The sequence below is a fragment of the Argopecten irradians genome, chromosome 3 (assembly GCF_041381155.1).
Source record: "Argopecten irradians isolate NY chromosome 3, Ai_NY, whole genome shotgun sequence".
Lineage (NCBI taxonomy): Eukaryota > Metazoa > Mollusca > Bivalvia > Pectinida > Pectinidae > Argopecten > Argopecten irradians.
This window is the reverse complement of record NC_091136.1, coordinates 19,478,324-19,500,230: the sequence shown is the minus strand read 5'-3', so window position 1 is coordinate 19,500,230 and position 21,907 is coordinate 19,478,324. Positions and strand designations below refer to the sequence as shown.

Here is a 21,907-nt window from a genome sequence, read left to right as displayed (position 1 = left end):
TCAATTAGTTTTATGTACTGTTTGATGTAAAGCTGTTAAAACAAACGTTAATTGTCATTAAATTTTTTATGACTATCATCGGCGCCGACATTCTGGGATAATTCTGTATATAAAGTGAGGGGAGAACTCTCCATTATCCAGACATTGGACTCTCTTCCCAGACGTCACCATGGGGAAATTGATGGTTTTGTTGTTGATTGGCTGTGCATCCATGACTCTTGCCGCTGGTAAGTAAGAATAACGACTTCCTTCCTCAAAGTGTAGAGAGGCGTTTTTTTTATTCCAAATCTAATAAAGCATTCATGCAATCTGTCATTCAGTTATATTTTAAGGAAAAAGTTCATTACTATTGCATCAAAAGATACGTGCCGTACACAATATATATATCTAGCTTGGTCCTCTCGTTCTAGTTTCATGGTGATCAACTTGTTTTAAATGACTTAAATATCTACTTCTACAGATTGGAAGTGGCATAAGGTATGTTTGATAGGGAAACTAAGGCACGTTTGTGTGGCTTACCAGAAAGCAGATGACGCGAAATCATTCTCTATTGCAGATGCCAAGGTAGGCAATGTTTACTTTCTAAAACATGTGATATTTGCATATTAGTGGTATATAATGCGCTCCTGATTTTGACATAGTGTGAAATGTAGTGGTTTTGGCAGTATAAAATTTCCGATAATTCAAGGACTTGGACGAAGTTGTATATCTCGTTCAGCTTACACTTAATTACACTTGCACTAACATCTAAACAGGTCAAGGATGACTGAAGTAAACTACTCATTTGACAGTCAACAACACATAAAATACGGAAACATTGAAAACTTATTGCCACTGAATTGACCGTTGATTTCCTTATTTTGTATCGCTGTGTCTTTGCCGTTCTAATTCGATGACTACTTTTGTTATGCGGTACTATTTAGGGATGTTTGTAAATTGTGTGTTGTTTTGTAGAAAGAACACCTATATAGGCAATGCCTGTTGTCTAATCTCTTTGACATTTGTCAATAAAATCATTTGAAATTGGTACCAAAATGTAATACGCAGTGCTATATAATGGCTGTTGTATACAGGACTTACATAAGTCATCAGTGACTTTAATCAAATTTTTTTACGGGCACTATAACAATACGCTTTAGTTTTTTTTAATCATTTTGGTGTTGATCCTAATATCGATACATGTGACATCGTCATCGTCGCTCCGTAAGCTCCATTGGTGTAGTGCAGCGTGTCGGTGTTCAAGGAGAGCAAGAACTCATCTTTGTATCAAATTGACTCAAAACTTTAATGTCTTAATAACGATATCTAAAGTCTAATGTTCATTTTATTTTTTCAATTATTATTCATTTTAAAGCAATATGGTCTACTGTCTAATTCCGTTGACATTTGTTAATACAACGTTTTGAAAATGAAAAGCCAATGGTTTACTGAATTTAATATAATTGGTTTTAATAATTGAATTGATGCTTTAATGTACTGGACAATTGTTAAGCATTTTACTGATTTGTCATATCGTACATTGTAGTAATCCTAAGTGTATTATTGTTACCATATTATATGACGGACCATATCTACTGTAAACGTCAATGCTCCTTTTTTAGACTCATTGCCAAAGCTTGAACATGACTTTGATGGATTTACTAAGAGGTGCAAAAGCAGTTGCAAAAATATAAAGGATTTCTCGGAACAAACAAGGTAAGAAACGAGAAATTAATTGATCCATATAGCAATTTCATGTGGTACACCATATCACCCATAGAAGTCGGTCACAGTTGTCCGAATGCATGAGTTATTTAGGGAGACAAAAAACCAAGCTCAAACATTTTTTTGTCCTAAATCCAAGACAAACATAGAATCTTCACTCATATATTTTGCAGTGAAAAACGTCTTAATCACGGAATAGAAAAGCATGCTCACGAAGTCTACAAAAATTTTCAATAAATGTTTTTTTTATTTGTATTCAGAGCTAAGATATACTAAAAGCTTTTTGACCGGAACAAGAGTCACTGGAAGGTGTGGCAATTGTGTGTTGATGCAAGAAAACGGCATATTGAAAGAAAAGCAACCTGGACAGAGTCTTCTGGGTAACGTTGGAATTATGTGCGCTAAAAAGATATAATAGCAGTAATTTGTTGCCTCCTGTTTTGTTATACGCTGTAAACAAACCAGTAAAATAACAAAATTCTGATTTTTGGATTTTTTTGTTCTTTTCAGCAACTGTACAAAATGTCCGATACCTAGAAAATAAACCGAACTGCAATATTGGTGTTTTTAATGGAAAACACATTTAATGATTATGCTTTCCAGTCATCAGATGTTATTTGGTTGTCATGGTTCACAAATGAAACAACGAATTGAAAATAGACGATTGCTGAGTATATTCCAATCCCTGGATCCCCATTTTTGTACACTTTTGCATACTTTTACAAAGAGGTATGGCGTATATTGGCCCGTGTCGACCTGAAGATGACAGTTTTCAAAACCTAAAAATAAATATCAAAATATGAAGTTTCTGAATACACATACTTTGATATATAAATGATCGTATATGGGAAAAAGGAGTCGATCAATTGCAGTATATGATTAACTAAATTATCCCAAAATGGGTTTAAAAGCCATGTTATTCATAGGGCGTATCAGAGGACCAACTTTTACAATGTCTCATTCAATTCAGCATAGTATAATACAGCTTTAATCCTATGCGAGAAAAAATTAAAATCAGACGACTGTGTAGCTCAGATGGTTGGGACGTGGAACCGTGTGCTGAAGTGTCAGTGTTTGGATCACTACCAGGTCTAACTGTTATTGTTATTTTGAGCCCAATTATTCACGAGTTCCAGTAAATAGTAATCCATAAAGTTACCTATGTTGCATCCACACTTTCATACTGCTTAACAGCACTAAAGTGGTTTATAGCTTGAAAAAGATCACTAGTTCAAACAAGAGGCCCAGAGGGCCTGTATCGCTCACCTGGTTTTTTTGTTAGTAATTATCACAAGACTCTTGATAATAAGAAAAAAAAGCAAAATTGACTCCCAAAGTTGAATTTTGAATCACAACGATACAATGATGCTATTGATACCATACAAATATGCTATCCAATACATAGGTTCAGAGACAAAGTAATTTATATGAAAATAGTAGCCTAATTGACCTTTTTGACCTCGCATCTATTGCCGTTTAAGGCCCCGGGGGTCAGCCCTATCATTTGTACAATTTCAAATCCCAACCCTATAAGGATGCTACCATTGCATTATAAGTGCTCTTCCATTCTTAGTTGCAGAGAAGAAGTCGTTTATATGGAAATAGCTAAATTGACCCCTTTTGACCCCACCCTTCAGGCCCCCGGGGGGGGGGGGGTCAGCCCCATCATTTGCAAAATTTTGAATCCAAACCCTATAAGGATGTAACCATTGCATTATGAGCGCAATCCCATGTTAAGTTGCAGAGAAAAAGTCATTTATATGGAAATTGACCACTTTTGACCCCGCCCCTCAGGCCCCCGGGGGTCAGCTTTATCATTTGCTCAATCTGGAATCCCCATCCTACAAGGATGCTACCATTGCATTATGGGTGCTATACCATGCTTAGTTACAGAGAAGAAGTCATTTATATGGAAATAGCCAAATTGACCCCTTTTGACCCCGCCCTTCAGGCCCCCGGGGGTCAGCCCCATCATTTGCACAATTTTGAATCCCCACCCTATAAGGATGCTATCATTGCATAATGGGTGCTATACCATGCTTAGTTGCAGAGAAGAAGTCATTTATATGGAAATAGCCGAACTGACCCCTTTTGACCCCGCCCCTCAGGCCCCCGGGGGGTCAGCCCTATTATTTGCACAATTTTGAATCCCCACCCTATAAGGATGCTACCATTGCATTATGGGTGCTATACCATGCTTAGTTTCAGAGAAGAAGTCGTTTATATGGAAATAGCCAAATTGGCCCCTTTTGACCCCGCCCCTCAGGCCCCGGGGGGTCAGCCCCATTATTTGTACAATTTTGAATCCCCACCCTATAAGGATGCTACCATTGCATTATGGGTGCTATCCCATGCTTGGTTTCAGAGAAGAAGTCGTTTATATGGAAATAGCCAAACTGACCCCTTTTGACCCCGCCCCTCAGGCCCCCGGGGGTCAGCCCTATCATTTGCACAATTTTGAATCCCCACCCTATAAGGATGCTACCATTGCATTATGGGTGCTATCCCATGCTTGGTTTCAGAGTAGAAGTCGTTTATATGGAAATAGCCAAATTGGCCCCTTTTGACCCCGCCCCTCAGGCCCCAGGAGCTCAGCCCCATCATTTGTACAATTTTGAATCCCCATCCTATAAGGATGCTACCATTGCATTACGGGTGCTACCCCATGCTTGGTTTCAGAGAAGTCGTTTATATGGAAATAGCCAAATTAACCCCTTTTGACCCCGCCCCTCAGGCCCCCGGGGTTCAGCCCCATCATTTGTACAATTTTGAATCCCCACCCTATAACGATACTACAATTGCATTATGGGTGCTATCTCATGCTTAGTTTCAGAGAAGAAGTCGTTTATATGGAAATAGCCAAACTGACCCCTTTTGACCCCGCCCCTCAGGCCCCCGGGGGGTCAGCCCTATCATTTGCACAATTTTGAATCCCCACCCTATAAGGATGCTACCATTGCATTATGGGTGCTATACCATGCTTAGTTTCAGAGAAGAAGTCGTTTATATGGAAATAGCCAAATTGGCCCCTTTTGACCCCGCCCCTCAGGCCCCGGGGGGTCAGCCCCATTATTTGTACAATTTTGAATCCCCACCCTATAAGGATGCTACCATTGCATTATGGGTGCTATCCCATGCTTGGTTTCAGAGAAGAAGTCGTTTATATGGAAATAGCCAAACTGACCCCTTTTGACCCCGCCCCTCAGGCCCCCGGGGGTCAGCCCTATCATTTGCACAATTTTGAATCCCCACCCTATAAGGATGCTACCATTGCATTATGGGTGCTATCCCATGCTTGGTTTCAGAGTAGAAGTCGTTTATATGGAAATAGCCAAATTGGCCCCTTTTGACCCCGCCCCTCAGGCCCCCCAGGGGTCAGCCCCATCATTTGTACAATTTTGAATCCCCACCCTATAAGGATGCTACCATTGCATTACGGGTGCTACCCCATGCTTGGTTTCAGAGAAGTCGTTTATATGGAAATAGCCAAATTGACCCCTTTTGACCCCGCCCCTCAGGCCCCCGGGGGTCAGCCCCATCATTTGTACAATTTTGAATCCCCACCCTATAAGGATGCTACCATTGCATTATGGGTGCTATCCCATGCTTGGTTTCAGAGAAGAAGTCGTTTATATGGAAATAGCCAAATTGACCCCTTTTGACCCCGCCCCTCAGGCCCCCCGGGGGTCAGCCCCATCATTTGTACAATTTTGAATCCCCACCCTATAACGATACTACAATTGCATTATGGGTGCTATCTTATGCTTAGTTTCAGAGAAGAAGTCGTTTATATGGAAATAGCCAAATTGACCCCATTTGACCCCGCCCCTCAGGCCCCCGGGGGGTCAGCCCCATCATTTGTACAATTTTGAATCCCCACCCTATAAGGATGCTACCATTGCATTATGGGTGCTATCCCATGCTTGGTTTCAGAGAAGAAGTCGTTTATATGGAAATAGCCAAATTAACCCCTTTTGGCCCCGCCCCTCAGGCTTCCAGGGGGTCAGCCCCATCATTTGTACAATTTTCAGTTAGTAGCCCATAAGGATGCTACCAGTCAAATTTTGTTGAAATCCGACCAGCGGTTATGGAGAAGAAGTCGATTGTTGACGGACGACGGACGACGGACGCCGGACGCTGCGGTATCCCATAAGCTCACCTCGGTCCTTTGGACCAGGTGAGCTAAAAATAGATATTACTTTGCGTAGCAAAGGTTCATTGTAACTGATCCTGAATATTTTGTTAACACTTTAACACTTAAATAACGAAAATTGTCAATAGAGCGTACCTTCTCGTATGTGGATTTTAATATGAAGCTTACTTGGTGAATACAAAAGATACACACAAGATGTTCAAGAAGTTAAGACAAGTTTTATTACTGATTTACGTTCCTACGCGTCTACATCGCTACAGAGAAGATACTGATACAAATCATCATCACAATAATCACACTCCTTAACTTAGAAATATCATACAGGAATAAACGGTTACATGAGAAACGTCATCCGATTTGTCAATTTGTCAAATTAATTCCCACTAATAAAGACATATATACAAACCGTTTGGTTTACTTAAAAAACTCATGAAAATTATTTTTTAATAAACGTTGCCACAACTAACTGAAAGCGTCAACAAGTTGTAAATCGAGGTAATTATGGTAACCATTACCTCATGTCATATGAACATTGAGTTTCAAAAATCAAATGTAATAAAGACCCACTTACAATTACATTTCCATTCGACCGAACAAAGAAGAATTAAAACAAAGAAAATTTTGAAATAACGATTATAGGAGACAACCCTTCGCAGCAATCACATAACACAATTAGGGTGTTATGAAAGCGAGAATTATGTCTTCATCTATCATACATTTAGAACTGACTGCTAGGAAAATTAGCATTTTTTTACGTAAACAGAGATGTCTAAACTTCCTTTGAGCATTTGACACTTTATATATGTCGCTGTATAAAAGGCTAGCTTTGTTGTAGTTGATATAATTTCTGTAGATGATCAAAAAAGACCAATAAAAACTCCATAAATACAATGAATATATAATAACAAAAGTTCTTTTCAGCAGTGGATCAACCACAAACATATTCTGAAAACATCACTAGCGTCAACTTTAAACGTCCACTTCAATGTATCAAAGGATTGTTTCCTATTTTCACCAGTTTGTTAATTAAGTGACGACCTCATTATACAACTGTACAATTAAATAATAAACTTTACAATAATTGAAAAAAATATGTTTTTTTTTTTTAATTTCTTTCATTCGTCGTACGATCGGCAGATGCTGAACATACTGCACATCTTAAATGTTAACCTACACACATGTAACCAACAACTGAATTGCTTCTTTAACGGCATTCTAATCTGATTTTGTTCTGAACGTCTTTAAGTCAAGGCGGCTTTGTTTCTAGAAAAACATAAAAACAAGTGATTCCTTAAGTTTGATTCTCACACTATTCACACTACCAAATTATCTTCTCGTAGTGATACAGAACATCGAAACGAAAATTTTAAGAATCCACTTTTAGAATAACAAATATCTTTCAGATTTCAAATTTCTACGAGTCTATCAAATTATGCTGATGATCATATTGCACATTCCGGAAGCATGGGCGAAAACATATGGGGAAGACCAACTACTTCATGAAGCATTTATATGTACAGATAAACTTCGTTTTCAATGCAGCACATGAAAATGCAGATCTTAATATTCGAGTTATCAAGTAAAAAATGTAAATTTTACGTCTACGTAAAATGTTCCAGGTAACCAATATCTCCTCTGAGATAACGTACAATGTATTTAATTAAATGGAGCAATAGTATGAACATTGTTTGTCGTATCGACGTTCTGAGAGAAGGTATTATGAGACAAAGTCCAATTAAGACGTACTTGTTACAACGTCTTTAAAACACAAATATCTAACTACACCTGCATGGAGGCCAATTCAGTTCACACGGTGAAATTTGGGCTGTTAACTTAGGTCGATTTTGGGATGATTTAAAATCATACAAAATACAGACAGGATTTCCCTGTTTCTTAAAGAAACTAGAAGTTTAACTTCCAAGTTTATCGAGAATTTTTTCTCAACGACCTACCTTTAAAATCCGAATCATATGGCATTAAGACTCCAACAAATTGAAAATGAATATGGATGAATATTGAGATATATACATTTTTTGGAATATATCTCAATGAAAGATTTCGTAAGACTGCTTATGTTTAATGATTAAAAACGAATTTTGTTAACTTATTTCCAAAAACTACTATGTATATCTATTCATGATTTGAGATGTATGAATGTAATTGTCTTCATGCGTTCTGTCTCAATGCCATAATTATCGCTTGTTATAAATACGCCGCCTGTTACACAATCGTTGTTTATTATAACTGGTAACATATTATTTTGTGACTATGTTTATTCAAGGAAAGCTAATTTACATCTTCTAACCATATTTATATGAATATTCTTTCCTAAAATTACAAAAGCTCAGAGTCATCATATATATTGTGTTGAATCAACCTCTTGATTTGCCATAAAAGCATGCAACTACTTCTAAATATACTTGTTATATACAAAATATAATTTTTATTTCAAATTTTCACAAATACTAAAACTAGACATATAAATCACTATTCTTTTCTAAGAATTCAAAGCAACAATATCAACATAATTACCTTCAAATTTCTAATACTGGAAGTCACACACGTACACACACGTCTTGAAACCGAGGCCTGAGGGGTTCAACCAAATAACGTACAATATTATCAAAATGAGACCATAAGCAAGGAGGTGTTAAAAATGGAAGGATATGTCAAGAAAATGTAAACAAAACAGTGAATATTGATAAAGCTCAGTGTCAACAATACTAATAAGGATAGAGCAAACAATTAATATTCAACAAAGAGAAATATCGGATTTCTTCAACTAGACAAACAATACATTCTGTTCATTATTATATATGTTGTGCTATTGTCCAGTAATATTATGATATATATTCATACACTGTATAGTAAGACAATGTAACTTAAACAATATCAAAACAATAGATATCTATAATGCTTTCAAACATCTAAAGCATTGGTTATCTTACAGCTAATCGAATCCCGACAGCAGAACTAAAACAAAGTATAATAACATAAATATCAAAATAAAAGCACTTAACAGAAATAATCATCACTATTTCTCAATGTTATATATCAATCTTTTGTTGAAAATAAATAAAAAAAGGATATGTGGACGGGATGATTTGGGAATAAGTTAATAAAACGTATGTATATGATAATGTAAAACTTGTTCCGAACTTGTTTTGTTATGTGTGCATATACGAGTTTTAAGTTAGTATTTTTTTCTTTGAGTTTAGTAACTTAAAAGGCTTTTGACAAATAACCAGCACAGTAAAAAGCATGAAATTTCTCAGGTATTCGTAAATTTGTAAACATTGTCACACAAAGAAATCGCTTGTTATTTTTGGATTTTGAGCAATGGATATATGGCACAGTACTCCAAAAATACGAAAGACGAAAATGTCTCGGAAAGAATATTCTTATAGTTAGTAAGTAGTTTCAAAGTTTCCATTTGAGCTTTTGCAATGTCTTGACATATAAAACATAAGTGAATACCTTTAAACTGTCACCAAAAGGGACATTATGAAGGGGAAAGGCCGGAACATTTTATATTAACTTGGCATGGCACTATGATGAATCCAGAGAGAATTGTTTGTTCTAATCTGGATGAACAGTAAAATGTTCCTTGCATTATTCACGAGGATTCTATCGTTGAAGTTAGAAATTGTCCAAGGCATACGACTGCACTACCACCAGAACCACTTCTATTGCACCTTGTTTTCGTTAACGTTCGTGATCACCATGCACTATCATAATCAATTTACAGATATCTGAATATCAATTGTTGTCTAAAAGAGATTTAAAGTCGTTGTAGAGAATCAGGATGCGCTTGTCTTTGGCTTTGTCCAATGTCCGCGGCGGACATCTACAGGTTCTGCTGGTATGACGGGTACCTCAGCTATATCTGTTGTGACCACTACTACCCCGCCACCTGATGGTTGGCTTGAGTCTGTTGCTGTCTTGCTCCAGTGGCCTTTTTTTGCACTAGGTGGTGGTGGTACTATAGGTTCCTCGGAAATCATTGGTTCAGGTTCCTCAAGCGCTGATTCAGCTTTTGAAGGTTTGGCTTTTATTGGTACAACTTTAACAGGTTTGGACTTGACATGTTCAACTTTCGTAGATTTCGCTTTCATCTTAACATTATCTGACGATTCTTTAACTGGAGAAGGCTGAGATTCAACTTGAGAAACAGGACTAGAAGGTTGGTTATCAGGCACCGATGTCCCAGGACTAACAGTAGGAAAAGACTCTCGTTTAGGAGACCTTGACTTGCTCTTTGTCCAGTGACCTTTGCGTATATCCACCTCTGCGTGAGGTGCAGCTGTGATTGGGGCGTTAGACACTACGATCTGTCCTATTCGATCACGCTCACGGCTAGGCGATTTTGATTTACTCCAATGCCCTCTGCGAACTTCAGGTTGGACACTACTTGCATCTGTAGTTGTTTCAGTCTTATCACTAACATCGATCTCCATGGACTCTCTCTTCTTTATAATGACTGGCCCATAATGAACTGGTGTTTTGGATTTACTCCAGTGGCCCTTCCGTACATCATCTGATAGTTCAGGAGGTGATGCACTGTCCTCAGTTGAGTCAACATTATCTATTTTCTCGATTGATTGTGATTTTACTTCAACCTCCTTGATCTCTTCTTTGACCTCTGGTGCTGTGACCTTTGCACTAGAGCTGGACACAACATCGGGCACCTCATGTTTGGGTTTTGTAATAACAACTCCGCCTACCGACCGGCCAGGAGACTTACTCTTACTCCAATGACTCCTTCTTACCTCCATTTTATCCTCCGGAGGCGCCGCCATTGTATCATAGCTTGGTGTTACCACATCTAACGGCTCCTTTTTCGGAGTTGTAATGACAACAGTTCCTGATCTTGGTGGCGACTTCGATTTACTCCAGTGACCCCTTCTGACGTCCTCTGTCTCAGGAGGGGCACTATGTGTATCATAGCTGTGTCTGGCCACGTCCAATTGTTCTCCAGATTTAGGCCTGCTCCAATGCCCCCTGCCAACATCTGCTTCATGTGAAGACATGCCCCGTGGCTGAATGACAGCAGGTTCTTGCTGTAAGACAGGGTAGGTAGTGTCCATCTGTTGATGACGTGGCGACACATCTATGCCCCTCTCCAGGTATTCATTGGAGGTAGTGTTTGACTTGCTCCAATGACTACGGCCTATCTCCCCCTTCTGATCAGGAAGTTGTCCACTCCTGGTCAGGGAGGAGCTAGTCCCTCGCGTGATTGAGCCCTCTCGAGATGGACCTTGGGAGGCGTTACGTGTGGATGATCTGGAGTAAGAGCTCTCGCGAGATGTCTCGCCACGATCCCGCGATCTCTTTCTACCTCTCCTGAACAGCTTCTTCAAACTTCCACCTAGGGATCGGGACTTCTTCAGGCTAGGGGTATCAGGCTGGGCTCGTACAAGTTCTATGTCATCTGTAAAAGAAGTAAAAGCTGATGAAGATTAAGCAAAATAAAGATTAAGAAGGGAACAGACCCCTGTAATATTTACAGTAAGATTGTTTCTAAAGTACATCATAACACTAGTAATAAACTCTTTCGTAAAATATGGATATTTAATATAGTCGTTTCAACAATCTTCTTATTTAATGATATAATGAACTGTGTCAGTATTGGTCAGTTGAGATTACTTGAATCTAGTAGTTAAATCGGGTAAGTGGAAGATAAGTATCTTTGTTTCTGTTGACATAAATAACTCTGTTTAGTTCACTTGTTTTCACTTACTTAGAAAACATAGAAAATGTATGAAGTAGCATTATCTAAAAGTTACTAAAGCATTGTTCTAATATTCAGGAGCTAATAAAGTTATGTAGTAATTTGCCATGTTTTTGAATATAGGAATAATATTTCAAACAATTCATCATGCGGGCAACTACTCTCTACTTGGGTTAAAAGTATTAGATCTAAAAACAAAGCAATGATTTACAGCTTAGGTTAACAGGAAAAGCTTAAATAGAAGGAAAAAATATCTAAATATAGAAAAACAGCTGAAATTTTGCTACGGATACGTAAAACAATTAGATTTGCTTTTAAAATGCTACATAAACAACGTCCAGATTGGGCTTACGCTTCACCAGATCACACTTCAATCAAGCAAATAAAGAATGCTTATATCTACTGAATGTTGCTAATGTAGTCAATACACCTCTAACTAATGCTGTAGAAAACATCTTTCAATCTAGCTTTAAACAATGCAGACAATGCAAATTTCAATCGATTTTTCCAATGGAAACTAGCTTTAAACAATGCAGACAATGCAAATTTCAATCGATTTTTCCAATGGAAAAATACAGTCATTTTTTCACTGATCTTAATCATTATCTAGAGCATGACATCACAATGACCAAACCTCCATAATTAGAAAAGGCAGTCATTTTATTCCTACTTTATCAATTCATGAGCTTGATTGTGCCGTCGCAATAATCCTAATACCCTAGTGGTTTTAAGTTAAATGTATATATTACACGATTAATGCTTTCATACAAATATAATGTAAAAGTAAAATCAAATTGTAGCGGACAGTTGATTTTGAATAAGCACATTGATGAATTCATACATTTGCAATATTTTCTATATCAAAGACATGCAAATGGTATAATAACATTATAGCACAAAATGTGCTGATCATATATGATTATCACCGAAATATGTAGGTCTACATTATATATTAGCTGTTACCATTCATTCAATGCATTAAATTTTCGTTAAATCTACTGCAGCTTAGAATTGTGGTTATTTAATATAACAAGAGGCTCAGGAGGCCTTGACGGTCACCTGAGTGCCGATACACAAAGAGCATTGCAAAGTCGGTTTAAGTCTGTAAAAAGTCCCAACCCTCAGGCCCCTGGGAGTCAGTCATTGAAAATTTGTTAATAGCTTTCAATGGCCATCTCATACTGATAATTTTAACAACATTTGACTCATTTCCTATTACAAATGACCAAATAATGCTCAAACATGTGTTTTCCATATATAAACTATAGTCAATTTGACCCTCTCCCTAGGGAGAAACGTGAGACCCTAGGGTCATATAGTTCACAATTTTTGTGAAGAACCTTATTTAGAGTATTTGATTCTACCAATTTTTGTTGCATGAAGCACAGCGCACGATGCATGACAACAGACAAAAGACAATTAGAATATGTCACTTGAGACTTGGTCTCAGGTGACCTAAAAATACTAAATCTACTAACTTAAAGAAGCAATATATTACAAAGATGTTTATCAGACAATTGTTAGATATAATACATTGTTTAGATCAATGAACTACAAAAATGTACTAAAATCCTGAAACATTGATGTTTTAAATAACTGACTAATCTATTGGATAGTTTACAAAAATTATCTGCTGACAGGAAAGACAATAGAAAAGACTACAGATTATATTTGGGAGCTACATCTGTTCAGATGTTGACACATTACCAATGCATACCTGTATTGTGGAGGGAGTCTAAAGGTGTGCATGAAAAACAAGGACAATTCAAGGGAATAAGCACCATCAATCAACAACACTAGGAGAGCTACCCAATAAGACAGGGAGGACATTTCTCATCTAAACAACTAATGTTTCACAACAAGATTTTAGTTTTTTAGTGCCTTCAGTATTTTGATTTCTATTTGTACAAGGTTTCAGTGGCTTCAGTACTTTGATTATATTTGTACATGCATTTGTTGTTGTAAATCCAATTGAAATAGAAACAGATCAAGAAATAAAACAGAGGAAATAATTCCCTTCATATACATTTATATTTATCATACAAATAATGAAGTGATAATATGCTTTTACTTTGATATAAATTCTACAGATGAGTTCTGAAGGTTAGCATTATTTTCATAAATATGTTTTGCCTTTTTCCTAAAAAGGAATTATTTAGAAAGTCATCAAATAGGTTTTGATTTCTAACAATGCTATCATTACAACAAATTTGACCTTACAAAGTAGCACAAATCTTTCACACAGAATGATATGTTAAAAATTAAAGATTATTGGAATTTATCCACTTTAGTGTCTTAATACCTACAAAACATCTGTTCATAAAGCATACTGACAGTTACATCATGCTTTTTTTACATGTATTCAGAACAGTATCTAATAAAACTAGTTTTCCACAGTGTTATCTTGCATTATTTAATGAAATGAAGACAGAACTTAGTAGAACATAAGACAACATTTACCTAACACAACGTGTACATTACTAAACAATGGGCAGACAACTGCAAATAGGACATAAAAAAATAAAAATGCTCCAGGTAGTGTCCAATGAGTCCTGTAACCTAGCTATAGCTCTTGTTTTTGTTCTTCTAAATATAGCATATATTCCTTATTGAAAAAATTGATTAACCATCTGGTAATAAATGGCTAAGACATATGGCTAAGACATCAAGACAGATGTTTCCTCCATCTCAGACTTGACATCTTTCTTCTGATGAGACCGATATTTGATAGGTCTTACCAAACTTTACCTCTCTTTATCAAACTACCTTTTTTATAAAACTGTTCATTCATTAGTCAGAATTTTTGTTGCTACTAAAAAAATAATAAAGCTGGATATGCAGGCAAAAAAGCAAAAAAGGAAAAATGAGATTATTTATAATGAATGATTTTGTTCTCATTCAAGTGTTTTTGAATTGCCAAAATAAAACAATGGAAATAAATCAAGCATGAACTGAACTATGAACTGACAATGTTACCATGACGATGAGGTCACACTCTGGGGACATCCACTACACCAAATGCAGGGAAGATCACTCCTTCAGTATTACCTTCATTAAATTCTCTCCTCTTAAACTTTCTACTATGACTAATATTTTCTTTAATTTTGTATTTTACTATCTAACACAGAAACATGGGATGAGATTCCAAACACGCCCCTTCCCCAATCTAAAGCTGGGCGGTTTTGTTCTAAAACCTTCTTATTAGCATTTCTTTCTTTTTTTGTTTTGTTTTTATGGGTTACTATTATTACAGTAATGACAATACCTTTTCAACATTTTTTGCTTCAAATAATTTTTGATTTTTTTTTCTTTATATTTTTCACCAAAATGAAAATTCTTCCAACCACTTTGATCTGTAACATTAACAAGAGCTTTGTGATAATACTGACAGATATGACAGGGAAGGAACAATACAGTCACATTCACTAATACTAGTGTGTGATAAACTTTGACCTTTCGACTGAGCCTGCCCGTACGACTGGTCTGGAGGCTGGAGGTGCGAGTCGTCACGGCTACGCTCTGCACTTTTAGACCGCTTTTTAGAACGAGAAAATCTCTTCTTTATTGTACGGGCTAGTGAAGAGCCCTTCTTTTTCTCTGTAATATCAGAGCAAACATATAAAAGTATATAAACTCCCGAATAAATAAACTTTTAACCATACCAATTATATACAAGAAAAAACAAGTTTAAAAGATCAGAAAGCATTATTATGAAATTATACAAAAAAATATTCCAAAAACCACGTAAATTCAATATATCAAAGGATTAATTTTTCCTTCAAAAATGAAGTGAATAGTGAAAAACAGCAATAGTTTAACAATAATAATGCGCTTTACTCTAAAAAAGTCACAAGGAGTAAAAACCAATGTGATTTACACTAACCAATATCAAGTGGTTGGCGTTCTAAAATCTTTCCTCCATTAATCACATGCCTTGTGTTTCTAGCAGTTTTCAATGGAGCTTAAAACATGGAATGACACTATCCTCTGGAGTTATTTTTTCAATTGCTTATCTTAATCAACCAAACCAGGATAGAACCAAGTACATACTGAATTTCATGGATTAAGATAATAAGTGTCGAGACAAAGACAAAGAAATATCTGTTGTAACATACGACTGCAGTAGAGTGTTGAATTGTGTGTAAATCTACACGCAGCTCATTAATAAAATGGATAAAGCAGACCAAAAGCATATGTTAAATCAGATGATGAATCCCTTTACAAATATAGACAGGCAGCAATTACTATAGCAGTGCACCTCATGAGAACATGTTTATCTTATCAAAAAGCAACATCACATAAATTCAACACAAAAACACTGAACCAAGATGGCAGTTTATACTCTCAATCCTAATCAAACAAGGTTATACTGAATCTAGATGTCAGTTTTTACTCTCAGTCCTAATTACACAAGGTTATACTGAATCTAGATGTCAGTTTTTACTCTCAATCCTAATTACACAAGGTTATACTGAATCATCTAGATGTCAGTTTTTACTCTCAATCCTTATTACACAAGGTTATACTGAATCTAGATGTCAGTTTTTACTCTCAGTCCTAATCAAACAAGGTTATACTGAATCTAGATGTCAGTTTCTACTCCCAATCCTTATTACACAAGGTTATACTGAATCTAGATGTCAGTTTTTACTCTCAATCCTAATCAAACAAGGTTATACTGAATCTAGATGTCAAAAGCAACATCACATAAATTCAACACAAAAACACTGAACCAAGATGGCAGTTTATACTCTCAATCCTAATCAAACAAGGTTATACTGAATCTAGATGTCAGTTTTTACTCTCAGTCCTAATTACACAAGGTTATACTGAATCTAGATGTCAGTTTTTACTCTCAATCCTAATTACACAAGGTTATACTGAATCATCTAGATGTCAGTTTTTACTCTCAATCCTTATTACACAAGGTTATACTGAATCTAGATGTCAGTTTTTACTCTCAGTCCTAATCAAACAAGGTTATACTGAATCTAGATGTCAGTTTCTACTCCCAATCCTTATTACACAAGGTTATACTGAATCTAGATGTCAGTTTTTACTCTCAATCCTAATCAAACAAGGTTATACTGAATCTAGATGTCAGTTTTTACTCTCAATCTTATCAAAGAAGGTTATACTGAATCTAGATGTCAGTTTTTACTCTCAATCCTAATCAAACAAGGTTATACTGAATCTAGATGTCAGTTTTTACTCTCAATCCTAATTAAACAATGTTATACTGAATCTAGATGTCAGTTTTTACTCTCAATCCTAATCAAACAAGGTTATACTGAATCTAGATGTCAGTTTTTACTCTCAATCCTAATCAAACAAGGTTATACTGAATCTAGATGTCAGTTTTTACTCTAATCTTATCAAAAAGGTTATACTGAATCTAGATGTCAGTTTTTATTCTCAATCTAATCAAACAAGGTTATACTGAATCTAGATGTCAGTTTTTACTCTCAAATCCTAATCAAACAAGGTTATACTGAATCTAGATGTCAGTTTTTACTCTCAATCCTAATCAAACAAGTTATACTGAATCTAGATGTCAGTTTTTCTCTCAATCCTAATCAAACAAGTTATACTGAATCTAGATGTCAGTTTTTACTCTCAATCCTAATCAAACAAGGTTATACTGAATCTAGATGTCAGTTTTTACTCTCAATTCTAATCAAACAAGGTTATACTGAATCTAGATGTCAATTTTTACTCTCAATCCTAATCAAACAAGGTTATACTGAATCTAGATGTCAGTTTTTACTCTTATCCACACCTTGGTTAACAGCATGTGATTCTTGTACTGCTCTTAAAAACAGCATATATAATTGGAAGGAGCAAAATGATTGATTGTGGAATATTTTCACATCGATTATTAAATTGCATCTTATCTTTTATTCAAAATTATTTAAATTGCAGAAGCATGACTCAATCAGCTATTAAACTGTTGATAAAAAATATCTCTTCTCTATTTAAATAAACTGAGACTGATCAACATTAGCCAAGCCTTATGCTGGAAAGCCAATATTTAGATCTACTGACCAACAGGTTCCATTAATCAGAAAATAGCTATGAATTATAAATATTAAATTTTAATGTTCCTGAAAATGTGTGTATTTTGTTTTTGTTTCGTTTGTTATTTAATGAAACACTTGAAACCTTTTCACATGTAATATAATATAACAACCATCCTCAGATAACATAGAAGAAATGACTTAAGGAGACGCGTACCTTTTTCGTCGTGACCAGTTGGTGGGGGGTCCATTCTGACAGTAGGGATATCAGTACTTGCCTCATCTGTTGGAGAGCTTTGAGTTGTCTGTCAGTGAAAAAATGAGAAGTGAGATTAGAATTTTCCAAACTTACAATAAAACAACTCCAATATTCTATAACAGTATAATGTAACTCTCTCTTCAGGAATACCAGTACATGTGTAGTATATTAACATATGAACCGGATCAAATCAATCAAGCATTTACTGAACAGGAAGATATAAATCGTGCTAGAATGGGGTAGATCAGCTTAATACAAAATCATCATATCTTTACATTAATCTTAATTTTCTGTTATTTCACAAAATAACTTTAAAATGATAGTTTTTAACAGAACCCATGCAGAGAGATATTCTTTTAATAGATAATATATCAGAGTATGGTATACTTGATAATAAAACCCTGGCCAAGAAAGAAAAAAATAACAGTGTCTATCTATAATATCAATATCAGACCTTACATTTATCACATGAGATATGTATTATACATGTATCGTTTTGTTTCTTGTTGATTCTCTTTCATATACAACTGCTTCAAAATCAGTTTAAGTGATATCATTTACATTGATACAAATACAAAATTCTAAGAACAAATAAATGTCATGCCTTCAAATATAATTTAGCCATAAGAGCTTGTAATTTCATATCATTTCAAGATTTTGCAAACAGGAAAGACAGAAAAATAGATAGTTGAGGAAATAATAGTTTAGAGAAAATGAAAATGTTTAACAACAATCCGTTTACCTTAATGGTTGGTATAGATTTTACAGGTTCCTGTGAGCATGCAACCAGATATAAAAGGTATGGTAGTTCATGTCTTAGCTTCAATCATATTTACAATCTATGTTTTAATTTGGATTAAAAACAAGATACCTAATATTTAATTACTAACATTAATGTCAATGAATAGATGAAATTAAAATCAAATTTGATATTTGTACAACGTCCTGAGTTCATTTGGAGTCAATATTGAAACACATAGTGCACATTGTCCAAGAAATTATTACCAGGTACATGTCTTTAGTTTTAAAACAATATGTTCATATTCATTCATGTTAGCATAATTCCATATTAATAGCAGCATCAGCTGTCTATAAATAAAAATAATTTTCAAATAGGGCTGCAAATTGGTTTAATCAGTTTAAAATGACAATATCAGGTAAACTTAGAATAATAAAATTCTATCCATATTTATGCTTAAGTATCACATATACAAGTCTATGTGTAGTTAATATGGAAAAAAAATAGAGAAATGACTACAGTGGAACACGGTTATATTGAAGTTATATTGAAATTCTCTTCAAATTAATTATTCGGATTTCAATATAACCAAGTAAAAATAAAAAGACTACATGTGAACGGGGATAATAATTCATTTCAAAGTAAGCAGTATTTCAATCTGATTTCAAATTAAGTGGGGTCCATTGAATACAAATACTTATTGAAGTTGAAAAGTATCATACAGTCTAAACATAACATTTCTCATTATATTTTTATATTCTTTACTTTCTCCACAACATGCAGAGAGGTAAACTGATGATTTTTGTCGGAAATTAAAAAGGATATGTATAATACAATATTAAATCCAATATTTCCTTCTGAATTGCATGAACTACTATACAAACAAATGACGATAAAACACAGGAATTCTCAAGTCAAGCACTCTCGTCAAAGGCGTTTGAAAACTAGAGAGAACTTATGAAACATCAAAACACAATGGCAGATCCAGGAAAAGGTATTGAAAGATAAAATGTTAAATGCAATCTTCTCCTTTTTATTCTGGATTGGTGCTCAGGCAGAATTAGCATCATCCAATGGGATTTCAATGGATTGCTAGGAGTCTATGTAACACCATGTACAGCCAGTGGGTTAAGGTTGCAAGAAATCTCAAAGGCCAAATAGAATTTGAAACAAACTGTAATAATTTGAAGCCAAAAGGATTGTGCCAGGCAGCAGAAGAAACATCGGGGAATCTGGGGAGATTAGCAGATGAGAGTACTCCTAGACGGTCTAATAAAGCAACAAGGGAGAGCTAATTCTGGGGGTACTAAAAAGTTATTGCTCAAACTGTTTCTGTATGTACTCAAGGAATCAGTGTAAGTGTAAATCTTTAAGCAACTTCTATAAGACTATAAGACATTCATTTATATACATGAACAAATGTTAACATGCCTACACTTGGCCCATCAACCAACAATTTGCCATCTAAAATATTTCAATTAACTTACAAACAGCAGTTTAATTTCAAGACATCCCCCCTAGAAGTACTCTCCATTCACTTCACAATCATGGATGACACTTTTCAGCATACACTTGAACTACCCAAGCCCTACCTGATGTTGCCTATCAGCAGAAGAAGAGCTCCGAGGCAGAGAGCCAGCCCGTTTTGGAGTACTCACATCTTTGTAGGATTTTGAGGGACGTGGAAGGGTATTGTAGTCTTTTCTGGGACGGTACACACGACCTGGCACAGGAGCAGACTCAACTTCAGGGAGAGATTCAGGGGAAAGTTGGGCATCTTCTACGCTAGGTTGGGGATTTACCACAGATTCTGGTTCAGGCTGAACATGGTCAGATTGAGGTTGTGGGGTTTGGGGTAGATTGTCTGCAGGACACAATACATTTGCTGGAGGTTGGGGCTCTATATTTACAGCAGGTTCAACAGTTTGTCTACTTATAGCAAAACCAGGACGCTGCACAACCTGAATGTTTGCCGGAGGTTGGGGCTCTATAGCTACAGCAGGTTCAAAATTTTGTCTACTTATAGCAAAACCAGGACGCTGCACAACCTGAATGTTTGCCGGAGGTTGGGGCTCTATATTTACAGCAGGTTCAACAGTGTGTCTACTTATAGCAAAACCAGGACGCTGGACATTACTAACCACTTCTGATGGAGGTTTTTCGGTGGTTTGGGGACGAATTACAAATCCAGGTTTGTTTACACTTTGAACATTTTCTAACAAAGGTGGAGAGACCTGAACATCTTTAGGTGTTTGTTGGGACACACTCTCAGACAGAGACAATGGTGTTTGATCAGTGGAAGTTCCAGTAGTAACAATCAAATCATCAGTAGTAGCTGTTACCCAGTCATCCACCCTCTTCTTGTTAGCTTTACTGGTGTCATCCTCTATATCACTACTAACCTGTTTATAAACCCTCAGAGGACGTGTCAGAGAAGCATACCTATCAGGGGAACTGGGGATTTTCTGACCAGACATTAAATCAGACACAAGTTCTTTAGGTGGACCAGTTATCTCTGTACTTTCTACTTGAACTACCATTGTTTTTGGCATGCTGTCAAAAGGTTGCACACGTGGCTTAATTTCTTCAAATGCTGCAGAATTTGACATCTTTGGTTTGGATTCTTTTATATAACTTTCATCTGGAATTTTGGGCAAGACATTTTCTTGTGATATTTCTATGGAGGTTTTATATGATTTGACAGCATCATTATCCTCAGTATGCCCAGAACCCTCGAAAAGTTCTTTTTTTTTAGCTTGCTCAGCCAAATACTTCTGTCTGCGATGAAGAGCACGCATTGTCGGAGAGTCATCTTGTGTTTCAGATTGGGCTTGAAAAGATTCCTCTGTCGTCTTTTCTTCTTCTGCAGCAGGAAGAGGCAAAGTGATTTCCTCTGAAGACAGCTTTTCTGGCAAAACCGAAAATTCTGGTTTTGTTTCTAGACTTTCATCATCGACTTTAATTTCTAGGCTAGCTTCAGTAGAAGGTACGTCTTCAAAAATCAAACTTGCTCTGTACTTATAGATGTATTCACAGTTTCTACATCAGAAGGTAGAACCAAACATTCCTCAGTAGAAGGCTCACCAACAGAGACCGACAAATCTTCAACAACATCATATTTAGCAAGAGGAGAAGAAGGTTCTGAAGATTCCGTATTTGCTGTGACAAACACATTGACCTTGAGTCCTTCTGTAGATTGAGAACTGATATCAGCCAAAGATATTTCTCTTGCAAGTTCAGCTTCATCTACTGGATCGCTAATGAACTGCCCAGTAAAAACAACATCTTCAGTGGCTAGACTACT

At 36.0% G+C, this 21,907-nt stretch overlaps 1 protein-coding gene and 1 long non-coding RNA gene across 2 annotated transcripts in view; one reads left to right on the top strand and one right to left on the bottom strand.

The window, feature by feature from the left end:
- The first annotated feature begins 1,544 nt into the window (after nucleotides 1-1,544).
- Nucleotides 1,545-2,188, top strand: LOC138317765 (uncharacterized). The gene is made up of 2 exons (XR_011207801.1): nucleotides 1,545-1,695; nucleotides 1,965-2,188. It is a non-coding gene; the product is annotated as an uncharacterized lncRNA (long non-coding RNA).
- Nucleotides 2,189-6,055: 3,867 nt separating this feature from the next.
- The window catches only part of LOC138317764 (micronuclear linker histone polyprotein-like), a 35,141-nt gene continuing 19,289 nt past the window's right edge, over nucleotides 6,056-21,907 (bottom strand). Inside the window, exons 8-10 of the mRNA XM_069259648.1 lie at nucleotides 17,823-17,910; nucleotides 15,042-15,185; nucleotides 6,056-11,288 (exon numbers count right to left, since the gene is read on the bottom strand). Coding sequence (XP_069115749.1) covers nucleotides 9,658-11,288; nucleotides 15,042-15,185; nucleotides 17,823-17,910 — 1,863 coding nt within the window. The 3' untranslated portion in view covers nucleotides 6,056-9,657. The remainder of the gene's footprint in view (nucleotides 11,289-15,041; nucleotides 15,186-17,822; nucleotides 17,911-21,907) is intronic.